The sequence below is a fragment of the Athene noctua genome, chromosome 5 (assembly GCF_965140245.1).
Source record: "Athene noctua chromosome 5, bAthNoc1.hap1.1, whole genome shotgun sequence".
Lineage (NCBI taxonomy): Eukaryota > Metazoa > Chordata > Aves > Strigiformes > Strigidae > Athene > Athene noctua.
Genome location: NC_134041.1, coordinates 35,054,947 through 35,073,232, shown reverse-complemented (window position 1 = coordinate 35,073,232; position 18,286 = coordinate 35,054,947). Strand labels below are relative to the sequence as shown.

Genomic DNA, 18,286 nt, shown 5'->3' with positions numbered 1-18,286 from the left:
AGCATGTAAATGACAAAGGACAGGCAATGAAGCTATCATTTAATCCTTATGCTCTACTCAAGGTATGTCAGGAAACCCATCTTAAAAAAAATATAAATTCAGCGATTCTTTTAATGTTTAAGTAAAACCATATTACATCAAAACGTTCCTAATTCTTTTCTTAACACTCAACATACATTTCCAAATCAGTGAAGAGTGCAAAGACTCCAAAGGTTCTAGAAGCTAGCTCTTTCTATAGTTCTGCTACCAAAACCAGTGGAGCTGCACAGTTACACCATTAAGCGTACAGAGGTCTAGAGTAGGCCTCAAAATCTGCGCAGTGGAAGACAACAAAACCAGAAGGAATGACACCCTCCACTGCAAGGCTGTTTCGCAAAAAGCAGTGATGATTTAAATCGATACAACACCGCAAACTGAGAATCTGACTTTCTCTAATCCTCTCTTGTCACTGTGAACCCTCAATTTATCCAAGGTAAGGAGGATGACACACCACAGTGCACCCTTCTTTCCACACCCAAGGAGAGCTCTTTTCCAGCTGCTTAGATATTAGTAGGCTATTACATTTCTTTGAGGTTGAGAAAGGAACCAGGCATTCAGGGGGAACTAATGTTTTCCTGATATCTGGAGTATATATTTATATAAGCTAACCTGAAGAATGAAAAGGACAGTAGGGAACAGAACAAACCTAAGCCTGCCACTAAAGTACATGTGACACATTAAGTGCCATGTCTGAACTAAATTCATAACCTAAATTTAGTGCTGGAGGAGAGTTAACTCTAGAGATTGAAATTCCCTACTCTACTATAAATCAAAGGCAGGAGATTGATCATATTGCACAAACAAGATGCCTCAGCCCTCACATACTGACATGAAGTCATGAGGCAAGAGAACTAATATTACAGAAGTTAATTCACAGGTTATCAGCTGGGTAGCTATGTCTATCACAGTGTTCCTTTACTGCCTTGTTTCCTGGTGAATATTCATTAACAGTGGCTTCTTTTCATGGCTTATTTTGGTTAAGTACTGCTTTTAAAACACAAGCTTTCCAAGGAAGACTGAGGCAAAAAGTATTCACATACTTAACTTCCAAGCCTTGTTCAACCTTGCCTTCATAAAAAAAAAATAAAATAAAAATCACTACCCAATTAAAGAATTAACCATTCAGAAGAAGAGTGTTTCTGTAAACTTGTTTCCAGCTAGTTCTTGTGCTATATTCAACGTAACATTCCCTAGCAACACTCAGTAAGGCATAATCACCAACCATATTCTCACTTCTTCCTCTAATATTTAATTCTTTCAAAATTACTATCGAGAAAGAGTCTGAGGAATGGCATGTGTGGTGGTTTAAGCCCTGCCAGGACCGGAGAGCACGTTGCTGTTGCCCCTCCCCCACCCTCAGCCGGTCGGGCTGGAAGTGAGGCACAAACCCCGGGTTAAAATAAGAAGAAATTTAATACAGCAGTGTGATAAACAATCTGAACAACAACAGTAGCAATGATGACAACAATAAACAGCAATAACAGTGAACAAGACAAAAGATACACAGAGAAATACCACAAATGGTCACGGAACAGCTCCCCGCCACCAAGACCACCAAAGAGAAAGTAAAAAAAAAGTTCCCGCCTGGACCTGACCTCAGCATGGTATGAATAACCCAGCTGGAGATCCCTTCCCCCTCTCTCTTTGCTGGGGAAACTTAACCCTATCCTAGCTGAACCAGGACATAATCCACGCCTTTATTCTACACCATCTGCGTCATGTCCAGCTGCCATAGCAGTTAACAATAACAAAACAACAATTTACAAAGGCACAGCATAATTCATGGCATGTTCTCACCCAGAATCAAGTCCCCCTGTGGTACACATTGGACCTCTCCATTGTCCTGCATCACCCACCAGGTGCACCCAGGTCCTTGGGCAAAAGCAATCCCGTGGATGGGTTTGCCTTTACCTTTGCCTGGCGCAGGACTAAACCAGACCATTTTTCCCAATATATTCCTCATGCACACCACAGGGACTTTATCCCCATCTACAGCACGTGGAGGTTTTGATTGAGCCGGGCCAGCTCCACTGGCAGACCCTCTTGTGTTGACTAGCCAGGGGGCCTTTGCTAGATGCATGTCCCACTCTTTGAAGGTCCCACCTCCCGGTGCTTTCAATGTGTTTTTTAACAGTCCATTGTAGCGCTTGATCTTCCCAGAGGCTGGTGCGTGGTAGGGGATATGGTAGACCCACTCGATGCCGTGTTCTTCTGCCCAGGCATTTATGAGGTTGTTTTGGAAGTGAGTCCTGTTGTCTGACTCAATTCTCTCTGGGGTGCCGTGTTGCCACAGGACTTGGGTTTCAAGGCCCAGGATGGTGTTCCGGGCGGTGGCGTGGGGCGCTGGGTAAGCTTCCAGCCATTCAGTGGTTACTTCCTCCATTGTGAGCACGTGGCGCTTCCTGTGGCGGGTCTGCGGCAATGTGATGTAGTGGATCTGCCAGGCCTCTCCATATCTATATTTCAGCCATCGCTCTCCATTTCGCTGGGGCTTCACCCGCTTGGCATGTTTGACTGCAGCACACGTCTCACATCCATGGATGATCTCTGCAATGGTGTCAATAGTGAGGTCCACCCCTCGATCTCGAGCCCACCTGTATGTTGCATCTCTACCTTGGTGGCCCGAGGTCTCGTGGGCCCACCGGGCTATGAATAGTTCACCTTTGCGCTGCCAGTCCAAGTCCACCTGAGCCACTCTAATCTTAGCAGCTTGGTCTGCCTGCTGGTTGTGTCCATGTTCATCAGTGGCCCGACTCTTGGGTACATGGGCATCCACATGGCACACCTTCCCAACGAGGTTTTCCACACGGGCTGCAATGTCCTGCCAAACTTCAGCAGCCCAGACGGTTTTACCCTTACATTGCCAGTTGTTCTGCTTCCATTGCTGCAACCATTTCCACAGGGTATTCACCACTGCCCACGAGTCGGTGTAGAGGTAGAGCCTCGGCCACTTTTTCCACTCAGCAATATCCAAAGCAAGCTGAAAAGCTTTCACCTCTGCGAGCTGGCTCGATTCACCCTGTCCCTCAGCAGCTTCAGTGACCCGTTGTGTGGGACTCCACACAGCAGCCTTCTTTCGTCGTCGTTTTCCCACAATGCGACAAGACCCATCAGTGAACAGGGCATATCGCTTCTCCTCACCAGCAGCTCGTTATATGGTGGGGCCTCCTTAGCACGTGTCACCTCCTGTTCTGGTGACATCCCGGAATCTTTGCTCTCTGGCCAGTTCGTAATCACCTCTAGTATCCCCGGGTGGCTGGGGTTCCCTATTCGAGCCCATTGTGTTATCAACACAACCCATTCCCTCCACGTGGCATCGGCTGCATGATGCGTGGAGGAGGCCTTTCCTTTGAACATCCACCCCAGCACCGGCAGTCGGGGTGCCAGGAGGAGCTGTGTTTCAGTGCCGACCACTTCTGAGGCAGCCTGAACTCCTTCGTACGCTGCCAGTATCTCCTTCTCAGTTGGTGTATAATTAGCTTCAGAGAGCTTCAGAGCCTTTGTATCCCCAGCTCCAAAAGCCTAGAGGTCGGCCTCGGGTTTCCCCAGGTGCTCTCTGCCAGAGGCTCCAGGTAGGGCCATTCTCCCCGGCTGCGGTGTAGGGCATATTCTTAACCTCCTGCTCTTCCCGGACTGGCCCAAGGGCTACTGCTTGGGCAATCTCCCGCTTAATTTGTTCAAAGGATTGTTGTTGCTCAGGGCCCCATTCAAAATCTTTCTTCTTATAGGTTACATGGTAGAGAGGACTTACAGTCAGGCTGTAGTTCAGGATGTGCATCCTCCAGAACCCCACAGCGCCCAGGGAAGACTGAGTCTCCTTTTGAGAGGTTGGTGGGGCCATGGCTGTTATCTTGTTTATCGCCTCCACTGGGATGTGGCAACACCCATCTTGCCATTTTATCCTTAGGAACTGAATTTCCCTTGCAGGCCCCTTAACTTCCTTTTGCTTAATGGCAAAGCCGGCCTTCAGGAAAATTTCAATTATCTTCTTCCCTTTCTCAAAGACCTCCTCGGCTGTGTTCCCCCATACAATGATGTCATCAATGTACTGCAGGTGTTCTGGGGCCCCACCTTTCCCCAGTGCAGTATGGACCAGTCCATGGCAAATGGTGGAGCTCTGGTTCCACCCCTGGGGCCATCGATTCCAGGTGTACTGGATGCCTCTCCAAGTGAACGCAAACTGTGGCCTGCACTCTGGCGCTATCGGAATGGAGAAGAACGCGTTAGCAATGTCAATCGTGGCGTACCACTTGGCTGCCTTCGACTCCAGTTCATACTGGAGCTCTAGCATGTCTGGCACTGCAGCACTCATTGCTGGCGTAACTTCATTCAGGCCACGGTAGTCCACAGTTAGCCTCCATTTGCCATTAGACTTTCTCACTGGCCTTATAGGGCTGTTGAAGGGTGAGTGAGTTTTGCTGATCACCTTCTGGCTTTCTAGTTGATGGATCAGCTGATGGATGGGGACCAGGGAATCTCGGTTGGTGCAGTACTGCCGCTGGTGCACCGTCCTGGTAGCAATCGGCACTCACTGCTCCTCAACCTTAAGCCGCCCCACCACTGAGGGATCCTCTGAGAGGCCGGGCAAGGTGGACAACAGTCCAACCTCCTCCAGGGCAGCTACACCAAAAGCCTCCGGTACCCTTTTGGGTCTTTGAAGTACCCTCTCCTGAGGTAGTCTATGCCCAGGATGCACGGGGCATCTGGGCCAGTCACAGTGGGGTGCTTATGCCAGTCCTTCCCAGTCAGGCTCACTTCAGCTTCCAGTAGGGTCAGCTGTCAGGATCCCCCTGTCACTCCGGAGATACAAATGGATTCAACCCCACTATAGCTCGATGGCATCAGGGTGCACTGTGCGCCAGTGTCCACCAAAGCCTTATATTCTTGTGGGTCTGACATGCCAGGCCATCGGATCCATACTGTCCAGTAAATCCGATTATCCCTTTCCTCCACCGGGCTGGAGGCAGGGCCCCTCTAATCCTGCTCATCATCACTCACTTATTGCAAGAATGATTCACTGGTCCCCTCAAGAGGGTCAGACATAACGTTGGCCATTCTAGTCTGTCTGGGGGATTTCCGACTGGACACTGGAGCTGCACTTTTCGTGGAGGACTCCCCTTTTGTGATGGTCTTCCCTTTCAGCTGCTCTACTCGTGCAGCTAGGGCAGCAGTGGGCTGTCCATCCCACCTCCTCATGTTTTCTCCATGGTCGCGTAGGAAAAACCACAGGGTGACTCGTGATGTGTACCTTCTGATGCCTTTCTCTTGGGTGGGGAAACGTTTACTTCTAATGGCTGAGACATTAGCCCGTGCAGGTGGAACGTAGGACATGTTATCTTCCATTTTTTGGACCCTCTGAGACAGTTCCTCCACAGCTGAGACCCAGGAATGGTGAGATGAAGGGAGATTTCCCTCATATTGCCGGAGCTTGCCAACCACTCCATCCACTGTTAGAGTGTGGGTGTCTGTCCACCAGGACACTATTGCCAATGCTTTCGAGTGTGCTTCTGGTGCACTCTTTAGGAACTTTCGCCACATCAGGTGTGTGCAAGGGGCCTGATCTGGGTCCATGGGTGACTGCTCATTATTCAGATCACCATAGATCATCTCAAACACAGCCCGTTCCCTGAGATTCTGGATGCCTTTCTCAATGTTGGTCCATTTGTCTAGCTGACATAAGATATCATCCTTGTAGGGGTGCCTCTCCCTTACACTGAGCAGGAGTCGCTTCCAAAGGCTGAGGGTTTGAGTCTGTTTCCCTATTGCCCTGTCAATGCCAGCATCCTTGGCCAAAGATCCCAGCTGCTTGGCCTCTCTCCCCGCCATCTCAAAAGCACTGGCTCCATTGTCCCAGCATCGGAGCAGCCAGGTGCAAATCTGCTCGCCTCCCAGGCGGGTGAAATCTCTCCGCATATCTTGCAGCTCAGTCAGAGATAGAGATCGGACGATCACCTCTGGTCCTTCCTCCTGTTCCCGTGATGTGCCTGGCTCATCCTCATCCCTCACTCTGCGAACTGACTTTCTGGTATATTTTGTTTTCTGTATCGGGGCAACTGACACTGGCACTGGCTGGCTCTCTGGATCAGTCGCTGTGCTGGTGGAGGTGACTGAGACTGGCTCTGCCTGTGCCCCCGGTTCAGATATTGTTTCAGGTTCTGTAGCCTTTTCTTCCCCTTGAGGGCAGTGGGTGGTATTAAAGAGGACACGGTAGGCATGGGCAAGTCCCCAACACAACGCAGCGATTTGTGTCTCCTGGGTTTTGCCCGTTTGGTAACACACCCTTTCTAAGCACTCCATCAGCTTTTCAGGGCTCTGCATTTGTTCAGGAGTGAAATTCCAAAGCATTGGAGGTGCTCACCGACTCAGGCCTTTGCCCATCTTTTCCCACACCCCTTGCCAATCACTATTATCTGACCTCGGAGCAGGTTTCCGGGCACTGCTATTGTTAGAGAAATGCCGCCTGGCCAAAACCAAAATCAGGCAGACATTCAGAAAACATTGTGCCACAATCACTCTGGCCTGCAGGCTCCAAGGATAATTGAAACTCCCAAAACCCAAGACGATCTCTTCCCCTGGCTCACCCATAGAGGGGGTGAGACCCCTAACAAAAGCCCAAATGGCAAACAGGTACCGGCCCACCCCAGCGATACAAAGGCAGCATAAGCCTTCAATAGCCCGTATAACAACATAAGACCCTTTATACATTTTCCACCGATAACAAACGCCATCACAGGGATCATACACTGGATATAAGGATTAATCCAGCCCCACCACGTAAACAAGTGGGCCAGCATTGCAAACATTTTCTTATCAAACAAATACAAGTACAAACAGAAAAAAACAGATTGCTCTATCACACTCCAGTCAGGATCTGTCCCTTTTTATTCTTATTTCAGCCCTCTTGTGCCCCATGTTGGTGTGCCAATTAAGGCTGTGCTGGTTTAAGCCCTGCCAGGACCGGAGAGCACGTTGCTGTTGCCCCTCCCCCACCCTCAGCCGGTCGGGCTGGAAGTGAGGCACAAACCCCGGGTTAAAATAAGAAGAAATTTAATACAGCAGTGTGATAAACAATCTGAACAACAACAGTAGCAATGATGACAACAATAAACAGCAATAACAGTGAACAAGACAAAAGATACACAGAGAAATACCACAAATGGTCACGGAACAGCTCCCTGCCACGAAGACCACCAAAGAGAAAGTTAAAAAAAGTTCCCACCTGGACCTGACCTCAGCATGGTATAAATAACCCGGCTGGAGATCCCTTCCCCCTCTCTCTCTGCTGGGGAAACTTAACCCTATCCTAGCTGAACCAGGACAGCATGTCAGTGTGAATGCAAATAAACAGAACTTTGGGTGAAGACTACTGATGGACTACAGTTAAGGAAGACACAATTCGTAAGCTGAATTAATTTCCTTTTTATTAATGAATAAAGATAATTGAGGGAAAGTGACCAATTAATTAAGTTCAATTATCAACTGAACTTAAATAGTTCAATCGGAAAGTACCTGGTTTCTCAGTGAACCCAAGGAAGAGGATGGGAAGTAAAAAATCCTTTCTGTATGGAATTCTGAGTGAAAAAGATGCATTTGATACAAAACTATGGTGATTAGCAAACAGTTTTCCAACGTAAAGAATTTAAATTCCTTTCTAAATGCTACTAAAATATGAGGATGCATAATATACCCAAAGGAAACATATAGTGTAGTCTTTTCTCAGCTACCTTTCCTGGGAAGCCATTCAGGAGTATACCGAAGGCTTCTAGCATTGTTCAGAGGATCCAGGAGGAGCAAGGGATCCCCCTAAAGGAAAAAAGAACAAGTAACAGTGGGATGGCCACTTCACATGCTTGCTAGCTTCAGGCACTCATTTAGGACTAACTGTATTTGTACTGGGGCTACTCAGCTTCTCTTGAATACAAGGCACCATAATTTGTTCTGCACTGAAGGGGCAAGTGAGCAGAATAAGAAACCTCAAGCACTGTGTTTAAAAAATAAAGGGAGCAAAAGACTAATAATGTAACCACTATACCTCTAGAAGTTCTCCATTTTTAAGCCATGAGATTGTTGCCGGTGGCACAGCATCTGACTTGCATTCCAGTATGACTTGTCCGTTCTGCAACACGGTGAGGTCCTGTGGACCACTGGTACCAGCAATGTTAGGAGGAACTGTTACAAAAAATAAAGAAAAAGAACCCACCACACATATGAGCTACCATTAAAATTATTCATTGAAAATTTCCGATTTATTTCTTAAGTTTAAATAAATGCAAAGCTACAGTATCATTAATTAGTTCTACTTTTCAATACCTGTGTTAAATAGATCACATTTAACTCGGGAATCTGTTTCTTAAGTCACACACTGGAAACTACTGTGACAGAAATTAAAGTCCATTCTCAGTGAGAGTATGAGCATTTAAGCAAAATGGAGCAGACATCACCAAAATTCCATAAACTATTAATCAATAAACATGGGAGCTCTAATATTCAAGAAGAAACTTAAGGCATATTGTAGAACTGCAGAAGTCCCATTTATACTTCCTTCACTGTCATTATATTTTATGTATTAATTTCTAAATACATTTCTTACCTTCTACTGAAAAACTAAGATGATTATAGATATTCAGTCAGCACAAAGTCAATCCAACTGAATACTGATATCTATAAACTTCCTAGGTATTCAAAACATAGACCTGGAATTATAACAGATCAGTTCTATCAGTGGAACTTTCCTTTTAATCGTGTATCACGTCAGAAAAGTTACCCTTATTCAGGTTATTCAGTTAAAGATGATCATATGGTGTAATATTACTTTATCAAAACATATAATATTTCTTCTTTAGTAATATGCAACTTGTCAAATGAGATACTGATACATACCTTAGTTTATGCTTTGAAGAAATGATTTTTTTTCCTGAACTTACCATGCACTCTTACTAAATATTCCTTATCATCATCTCCAGCTGGGCTAGATGCCAAACACGTGTATCTTCCTGTGTCCTCCACCTAGTAACACATGAACAACTTCAGCAGAAACCTCAGAATATGGGAACAATTCAGAAAAACTGTGAAATACAAACATGGGCAACAACATATAACAGGCAGCACCTGAACACAAACACCATAGATAAAGAACACCTGAAATTAATGAAGTTCTTGAAAACTTCTTTGTTTTACCATGGTGGGATTGCACGGACATGGCTTAGGAGTTGCAGGACCCCAGAAAATCTCTCTGGATAACGTGTCTCCAGCAAGAACCCTTCTCTTTGTGATGTTTTTTGCAACAGGTAACCAATAAAGATGAAACTCGCTATAGGTATCCATCTAAGCAAAGGTCAGTTTTGGGTACTAAGGAAATTTTTTTGTGCACGCATACTCATCAATACTTCCATGCTTTCTTTTTCCTGTAAACTCTTCATTGCAAAGATAGAAGTGTTTGATTTACAAACAGAGAAGCAACCAGTACTGAGCCCTGTACCACTTCTGTTTGGTGAACTTCAGTCTGGCTGTCCACAGATGAATACAGCCCCACTTTATTGGTGCAGTTAAAGGTTATTCTTCCCTGGATTCTTTTGTTGTCTGAATTAATCTGAAAGTCTTTCCATTGTCTTTATTTAATTGTTCTTAACTTGCACAGAGATGACTGCAAGTGCAGCTTTTGTCTGTAATCTAACTTACACATGTGAGAAGGAAATGGATATTAGGAAAAAGCCGAGTTAATGGAAAGAGAAGAAAGGCTGAGGAGGAACTGTAAAACACAAAAGAAAAGCAAGAGATAACAAGAGTCAAAGAGGTAGGAAATGAACAAGAACTGATTGGACACAGACTAAAACCAGAAATAACCCCAGAAAAAGTGAGTCCCTAGCACTGATTGTTCTGCTTTGTAAGAAGAAGCACCAATAAAAAAAAAAATAATTACGGAACCCTGAAATGAACTTGAAGTAATAATGCTCAGAAGAGGCAGAAGCACTTGGGCACTCTCAACCCGTAATACTACTGCTTGTTTTGTATGGGAAACTCCAAGGCAAAGCTTGAAAAACATGTTATCTGACTGCAAATGCAGGTGGATGATTTTATAGAGACTTTTTAGGACATCTCTTCAGATGGTCCTAATAGCAGGCAGTTCTGTGCACTCCTCCAGGGTTTGCAAAACTGAGCCTGTTTTGAAACAAATACTCTACCTGAGCACTGGTTATTCGAAGGACTTCTCTTAAGATATGAACATTATCATTCTGCAGAAGTGGGCGCCCATCCTTCATCCATGAGATTTTGGGGACTGGAATGCCCGAAGAGATGCAGAGAAGTTCAAGAGGGTTGTTAACTATGACAGAGAGCTCTTCTGGTTCACCTGAACCACTGATGTGAGGCGGCTCTGTGGGAGGAAAAACATTCAAGTTTTTATTGACTCAAAAAGCATATAAAACATGATACACAGCCTTGGAGTTAGTTTGTAGAATTAGTCTACATTAGAATTATCTCTGCATGTGTCATGAACTCACTGAATATCTCACATTATTGCCACCTGCCTCTGTCTATTAATTTGCATGTTTTATGAGTTGGAATTATTAGTTAGAAAATGTTTTCATAATTCCAAGTACAACATATAATAACAATAAATATATTTACTAGCCCTTTAGCTGTTGTACCTCCAGCTACGCCCTCAGCTGTGCTATCATACTGGCAAGCTCAATTTCTACTAACCAAAGTTATTCATTTAAACCAAATTACATTGTAAATTAGTTTACTATTAATTATAGCATATTTCAGTACCTGTGAAATGTTGGTAAAAGTATATGCTAGATTACACATTCACACATCTTCAGGTATCTTCCATTTCCTTATTTCTCTTGTTTATCACAGTAAATATTTCTTAAAAATACTCCCTATCCATAGAGATTTTTCCAATTGCTGTCCTGAGTAGATACTCATTTATAGCTCGCATTTTGTTACTCTCACAGGCTGCCACTTACCCAGCACTGTTAGGGAGAAGTGCTTGCTGATATCTCCAGCTTCACTGGATGCTACACAAGTGTATTTGCCTGTGTCACCAATCTCTGCTTTTACTAAATGAAGGACCATTCCTTGGTTACTTGACGTCAGGTGAGCTCTGAGGCTTAAAGGATGTCCGTTTTTAAACCAGGACAGAGTGGGGACAGGAGTGCCATCAGCAAGACACTTCATTGAAGCTGAACTGTCTTTGACTACAGTCACATCTTCTGTCCCTCCTGCGTTATCCAAGCTTGGTGGTACTGCCGAGAAACAAAGATCTGATTCACACAGAGTACAAGCCAGGTGTTAATTCTGAATATAAAAAAGTTGGAACTCAGCTACCTTTTTGCATTTCCCCACTTACATTCATGTTTAGCACGTGTTAAAAAGTTATACACTTTGAAATGATACTTTTTTATTCTTCCTAAAAAACCTGTGACACATTATGGGTGCCAATTCAAGTAAGGACTCTTTTAGGGTTCAAACATCCTCTTATTACAAAAACAATTGAAAAGTTAACGTTTCCCTGATGATTACCTATGTAAGATATACTTGTGGTTGTCTGCAACTTCGGATTGGTGAGAAAGAAAACTGAATATTAGGTTTAAGAAATCACGAAATAAGACTCTTTACATGAAGCGTTTCAGAGAAACTCACCAAAAACTTGAAGGTTGTAGTGTTTGTTGTCCACTCCAGCCCTGTTAGATGCTACACAAGTGTACACACCAGTATCAGTTATCTGTACTCGGGCAAGTCTAAAGAGAAAATAATTTTAAGCAAGATGTAAATGGAGTAAGTTATCTTTATTATGGTATAGTTTGGATCAAATTTTGCTCTTGCTTCCAAAAATACCAGCAGAATTATGCTGATATAGCAAAAGAGAGCAGAAAACTCAGCTAGTTAAAATAGATGAAAACCAACCTGAGAATTTGCCCAGCTGACAGCAACCTGATTTGGGAGGAGACAGACAGAGGAAGGCCATTCTTCAGCCAGTTTATCTGTGGTGGTGGGGTTCCAATAGCACTACATTCAATATTTAGGGATGTGTCCAAAAGGGCAGTGAGGTCGTCTGGTTCATCTTTATTATTGGTTATTGTTGGAGGAACTACATTTTGTAAATGTTGAAAAGGAAGATATTAAAACTTGCTCTTAAAATCATTCCACATGTGTTATTTTGCAGGAAATCCTGCACCTAATGCCCCACAGGAAATTCCATAAGAACATCCCTATTTTTTTAAAAGAGAAAATCCTATAATAATAATAATATTGAGCACTAATAAATTATCCACTTACATATTCAAAATCAGATGCACTTTAGAATGATAGCAGAATTATCTCTTTGATTTGTCAGGCTGTGGCAAACAAAAGGGAGCTCAGAGCCTGAAGCTCACGAGGAGAGAATGACAAGGCAGGAAGAAGCAAGAGGTCAACCCTTAGAGGGGATGGGCTGAACCACTTAAGGGCCACAGATTGATGCCACTCAAACTTACCTACTTAAATCTTAATTAAAATGAATGTTAGAATCATGCAGGAGGAATGTTAGTTTATTAACTTCTAGAAATATATGCTGACTTTATTTTTAAATACAGAAAAATTCAAAATGCCTGGTTAAATACTCTGGCTGACTATTCTAACAGAACTGGGTTTTGGGTTTTTTTGGTTTTATATGGTAGTTTGAAAGTCTTGGTCTTGGGGGCAAGGGGGGACTTGCTATATAAAGAAGGCCAGCCACATTCAGCTCCAAGCTCTGACTGACTTAAGATTCCATCACACACCATGGCACTTGAATAGGTAAGATCATTTAAGTTGGTTAATTGCTTGAACCTCAACCAGTACAAACTGACCAAAAAGTCTCCATTGTTGTGTAGTGCCATTCTGTCCCAAGAAGATATGATGTGGTTATTCAGTTATGTCAAAGGTTATCTCTTACTACTCTGCTCATGCTCGTATTCCAATTGATTCTGAGTCTCTGTATAACTGGGACAGACACACCGTTGTGAAACATTGCCTATGCAGAACTCTTCACTCTTTCACACTTGCGATTGTACACATTTTTCACAAATTAAAATGTCCACTCTACACTGCTAAAGAAGAGTTACACTCACTATCTTCTGCATGTCAAACTGTGAAAGAGAAGAATTTCATCCAAAACCCTATAATTTTTCTTTTAAACTCTAGGGATCTTTAAATATTAGTTCCCTACTATACTAGTATGGTTTTAGATGATGTACTTTGATTAGAATTAGTGAAGATAAACTAATAAAACAAAAAAGCAGTACATCAGCCCTAAGTGTATCTTTCTCTACAAGAAAGTAAAAAAAAAAAATCACCACAAGCAAAATTTCTTTATTATGAAATACACCAAAGGAATTAATTTCCGTTTATACCAAAACACATTTACCAGTGATTTCAATCGCTTTGTCATTGACAGAACATCCTGTGTAAAATACTATGATATCTACAGTACATGAAATTGGAAACACATGCATGTAGTATTACGCTGAAAACAGGCATTCATTTCTTGGCTCTCTCTTGGGAGTGCCAAGATTATGGGCCAGATTTCAGCTTCCCATCTGTAAAAACTCACCATATACATTCAAGTTGAAAATTCGGTCTTCCTCTCCGGCAGGATTGGTAGCCACACAAGTGTACTTTCCTGTATCAGAACTGAGAGCTCTGAAAATGTTTAAGGTGCTGCCATCTGGAGTTACTCTACAGGGAAGGTCATAAAAAACAGTGAGTTTGTTTACGTATTCCTATGACCTGGCAAATAAACAGTTTTGTACATTTAAATCAACTGCCTCTATCCTCTTAGGAGTTTGGTGAGAGAACCATTGTTTTTTGCAAAATATTATTAAGAGATACGCTAGGAAGTTTTTCCTACAGATGTCCAGTTCACCCTTCTATTATGATTCAATTCCAATCAGGATTCTGAAGAACCCATAATGAAAAGCATCAAGAGTAAAATATTTCTGTGTCTAGATCTTTCCCCTCCAAACGAAATTAATGGCACCTAGTGACCTTAACAAATTTTAATGAACCTGATGAACTTTAATGCAATTTATTAACTGAGAAAGAAATAGCTATTATATACTTATCACTGTTAAAAAAAAAAAAAAATCAAAGTAGTAACAAAGTATACTAGATTTATAGAAGCTAAAGAGGGAGATGATGTTCTTAACCCAGCCGAGCTAAGACTTCAGCTGTCATTATACTCCCTCCCTTAGGACCCTCTGAGGTTTAAAATTTTACAAGAAGATAATGCAGTGTCTGCTAATTTTTGCTTGCCTTATTCTTCGTAAATCATCACTGGCAACTGTTTTTCCATCTTTAAGCCATTGCATAACAGGCGTGGGCACTCCATTGGCATTGCAGACGAGCTGGATGCTTTCTCCCAGGAGGACGCTGACTTCACTAGGCATTTCAGAGCCAGCAATATTAGGAGGCACTGGAAATGTGTGAAGGCAGGAAGAGAAGATTCATCAGCAAGAAACAATCTAAACTTTAAAAACTTACACTGCAGTAGCTTATGAGTACTAGCATTTATTGCACTACCTTCAGTCAAATCTCATTTAGAAATTATATAATTACATTGTTTCTAGAGGCGATTCTGACAAGACAAATTCAAAGCCACTTTAATCATTCCTTAAAACAGCTAATTTACAAAATTATAACACACATGCATCTTTGCCATTATATTTAATATCTACAGTTATCTGCAAACAATGCTAACACGTACAATAATATAACAAAATCCCCTTTCATTAAACATCACAGTACACTGTAACAATCACATCCCTGTTTAACTCTTCAGCATGTGCTTACTGCACAGTCAAATACTCTACTGCATCAAGACCATCGTATTCCCATTACCAGCCACACACTTACTCCATCCCAACCAGCAGCCATTTTTAGCCAGTTCTTGTAAAGAACAAGGATTACAGTCATGCCATCCATCAAGTCAAGACTGTCAGTCCCACTAGGAAGTTTTGAACATTTCAAGCAATTTCATTGATATTTGATCTAACAAGCAGCTTGATATTCAGTTCCTAAGCTCAGGAAAAAAAACAACAGGCAGGGGCACACACGAAAAACAGCACTCCCAAAGAACAATCACTATGCTGAACAGTTACCAGTTGTGTTTGGCCTGCTGATGGCCAGCTATCGCACATGGGTGTGCCAGCTCATACATAGATGATGCTGCCTCTTCCTCAACCAGCAGCTGCCAGTATGGGAAGGGACTATGGAAGAAAGCTGGAGATGCTATACAATAGGTGTCTTATTGGACATGGGAGGGAACTGGCACAATTAATGGGGCTGAGTCACTAGAAACAGAGAAAAACAAGATAGTTGTGGTGTAAGGGTGATGTGCAGCAAGGCAGAAGACTATTCCACAACAAATAAGGGTTTCTCTTCATTTGAGTGGGGGAAAAAAGATTCATCTAGGAAATTCTGTCAGTATTTCTTTGCTGTCTCCTACTTGCTGTGGCAAAAAAGGCAACGGGTATCACTGCTTCTGAAACCATGTACGTGTGGTGCTCCACACTCAATCAACCAAGTCAGCTTCAGTATCCAGCAGGAGGAAGGATGTGATCAGCAGCAAACACACACAGCCTTCCCAATTGCTTTCAAGCTCTCCTACAAACAGAAGTTAATAATATTCTTTTTCACACAGATTTCTGACTAACAGTATAATCCTCTGACCATTTTTCCCCACTGGTCACAAATGACAGAAATAATGGTCCAAATGGTTTCAAACTAAACATGGCACTACATGTTTAGTTGACATTAATTCAGTGTCTCTAGTACAGACACAGTGTCATACTCAACCAGTTCTCAACCAGTTCTGCTCACTTCACTCTCATGACTTACCTTGGATAGAGAGCACATAACTTTTCTGAGCTTTTCCCTCTACATTTGAGGCAACACATGTGTAGGTTCCACTGTCCAGAAGCTGAGAGCGAGCAATCTGAAGCTTGCTTCCACCAGATAAAATATGAACTTCAAGAGAATCGGAGTTTTCTGAAAATACGTAAACAGGTAGTCATTCCAAACCAGGCCACAGAGAGCAAACACATCTCGAGAAACTTTTTCATCAAAATTTCAAAACAAAACAAAGATTCCAATCAGTTAACATAAGAGTCTGTCTATACACAGAGGAAGAAACAAAAAATAGACAGCAAATAGCACAGTGGTGCCACAAAGTGGGGGGCAGGGCTGGGGGGGAAGACCAGAAAAGAGAATTAGAGAATGTTACCTATTGGTTTTTCATTCTTAAGCCACAGTAATGTTGGTGGAGGAATTCCAGTAGCATCACAGACAAAGGTAACAGGATTACCAACAGTTTCATTAATCAACTCTTGTTCCCGGCCTTCTATATTTGGTGGCACTATAAATTGAATGGAAGTAATAAGAATGATACGATTACCAAATATTATTGTAAACTGATTTTGAATCATCTAGTCTACAATGTCTGTGGTATTATAACAACTACTGTGGAAAATGAAGAGTATGCTCACCATAAACATTAAGATGGAAATTTTTATCATCTTGCCCTGCAATATTTATGGCTTTGCACACATACTGGCCTGTGTCAGAAACCTAAAATAAAAATAAATTAAAAAACCCTTATTATGAAGTCTTATTATAATGCTACAGTTTAGAGATATTAACAGCCTTTGCCTCTACCAATTCAAGGTTTGCCTCCAGCAAATACATCTCCTACAGACAGCTAGTAGAATACACCAATAAAGAGCAAAATAATTGCTTAACAGTAGCAGAGTAGTGGCAGATGGAGCACCCCACAAGCCTGGCCTACCTCTGCACCCTTGATTTGTAACGTTTGCCCATCTGCTAAGATCTCCACATTTTCAGACTCTGAAATTATGCGCCTGTTCTTGTACCAGGTGATGACTGGTGGTGGAATTGCGTTGGATTCACACTCTAATATCACTGGGGCGCCCACTCTCACGTTCAGCACTGTCAGTGAGGTTCCACTATGGTCTTTGATGCTTGGGGGCACTGTAGAAGCAGCTCAGAGTTATTTCTGACTTTGTGAGAAGGTATGAGACAACCTAATAAAAATAAATACAAAATAATATATATTCTTTTGAAAATGCAGTATTTCAGAAAATAGTAAAAAACAAACCAAGGACAGTTAGGAAACTCTTCTTCTGACTTTCCCCAGCTTGGTTTCTGGCAACACAAGTATATTCACCATCATCTGGTAGTTTGGCTCGGGGAATCTGCAGAGTCCGAGCACCTGAAGTAAAGAGAGAAGCCTTGAAATTTATTCTGTGATTATTGTATCAATCTCAAATGCCATTTTAAAACTGTAGGCACAACAGACTGAGCACAGGCACTAAATTAACCTCAGATTAAAAAAGGCACTGCATTGCCATTGCCTTTTAAGGTTCACTAAGCCTCAAAAAAAAAAAAAATCCAGTCAAGGGAACGAAAATTTTAGGGTAAATTTCATTAATGCTCTTAATTATAAGTTTGGATCACAAATGCTCTTTATAGATCCATTTATTTTGTAGCTGCTAACTGCTGTCTCCTAACCTAACTCTGCCTTTTCCACTTAATTCCGTCACTATTACATTCTTACTCCCCCGCCTCACCTGTCTCCATTCATGAAGCTACTTACTGTCTGTGCCCACATTACTAACCTGCACAGATACCTCCATTGCCATTAAGCTATTTCCATGTCTATGCCTTGGTCTGTGCTGTACCACAGCTCTCAGTCGCATTATACCAGCAAGACAGGACTGTGCAACACAGCAAGGGATCTTCGCTTAATATGCTGGGCTGAAGATAAGTGGCAGGAGCAGAAATGACACAGATTCTCATGGATCTTATTAAGTGAGGAGCTTTAACTGGTTAAGGAGAGCTCAGAATACAAGGATTTCTTCCTGAGAGTTCAGCAGGGTTAATCCAGTTTCCCACTGACGTCCATGAAAAGGTTTTTACTTTTTGTCATCTAAGCCAGCAGAAATTATCTTAGCCTCCATCACAATTTCTGATAATTTCTTTGAAAGGTGAGTCAAAGTGACTCAACTTCAATCAATTCCTATATCAGAGCACCTCTGTTAAGTGACTTGCCCTCCAGTCTTTTCCACACAGTTTATTTCACCACTTTCAGTCTGAGTCAGTTTTCTTTAAAACTGAGCCCACACAACAACCAGGAAATTATTAAATACAGTAGGCCAAGTGTCCTGCCTACTCACCAGAGCAATACTAAGAACATACTGGCTCCATA

The 18,286-nt window shown here is 42.6% G+C and overlaps 1 protein-coding gene across 2 annotated transcripts in view; it reads right to left on the bottom strand.

Moving 5' to 3' along the window:
* The window catches only part of HMCN1 (hemicentin 1), a 211,555-nt gene that overhangs the window by 37,501 nt on the left and 155,768 nt on the right, over positions 1 to 18,286 (bottom strand). For both annotated transcript variants that reach the window (XM_074907071.1, XM_074907072.1), the window contains 13 exons: positions 17,177 to 17,290; positions 16,847 to 17,049; positions 16,548 to 16,629; positions 16,286 to 16,417; positions 15,901 to 16,050; positions 14,317 to 14,476; positions 13,616 to 13,740; positions 11,950 to 12,133; positions 11,686 to 11,783; positions 11,010 to 11,288; positions 10,221 to 10,411; positions 8,964 to 9,045; positions 8,072 to 8,208 (listed from right to left, as the gene is read on the bottom strand). In XM_074907071.1, the coding sequence (XP_074763172.1) occupies positions 8,072 to 8,208; positions 8,964 to 9,045; positions 10,221 to 10,411; positions 11,010 to 11,288; positions 11,686 to 11,783; positions 11,950 to 12,133; positions 13,616 to 13,740; positions 14,317 to 14,476; positions 15,901 to 16,050; positions 16,286 to 16,417; positions 16,548 to 16,629; positions 16,847 to 17,049; positions 17,177 to 17,290 (1,937 nt within the window). The remainder of the gene's footprint in view (positions 1 to 8,071; positions 8,209 to 8,963; positions 9,046 to 10,220; positions 10,412 to 11,009; positions 11,289 to 11,685; positions 11,784 to 11,949; positions 12,134 to 13,615; positions 13,741 to 14,316; positions 14,477 to 15,900; positions 16,051 to 16,285; positions 16,418 to 16,547; positions 16,630 to 16,846; positions 17,050 to 17,176; positions 17,291 to 18,286) is intronic.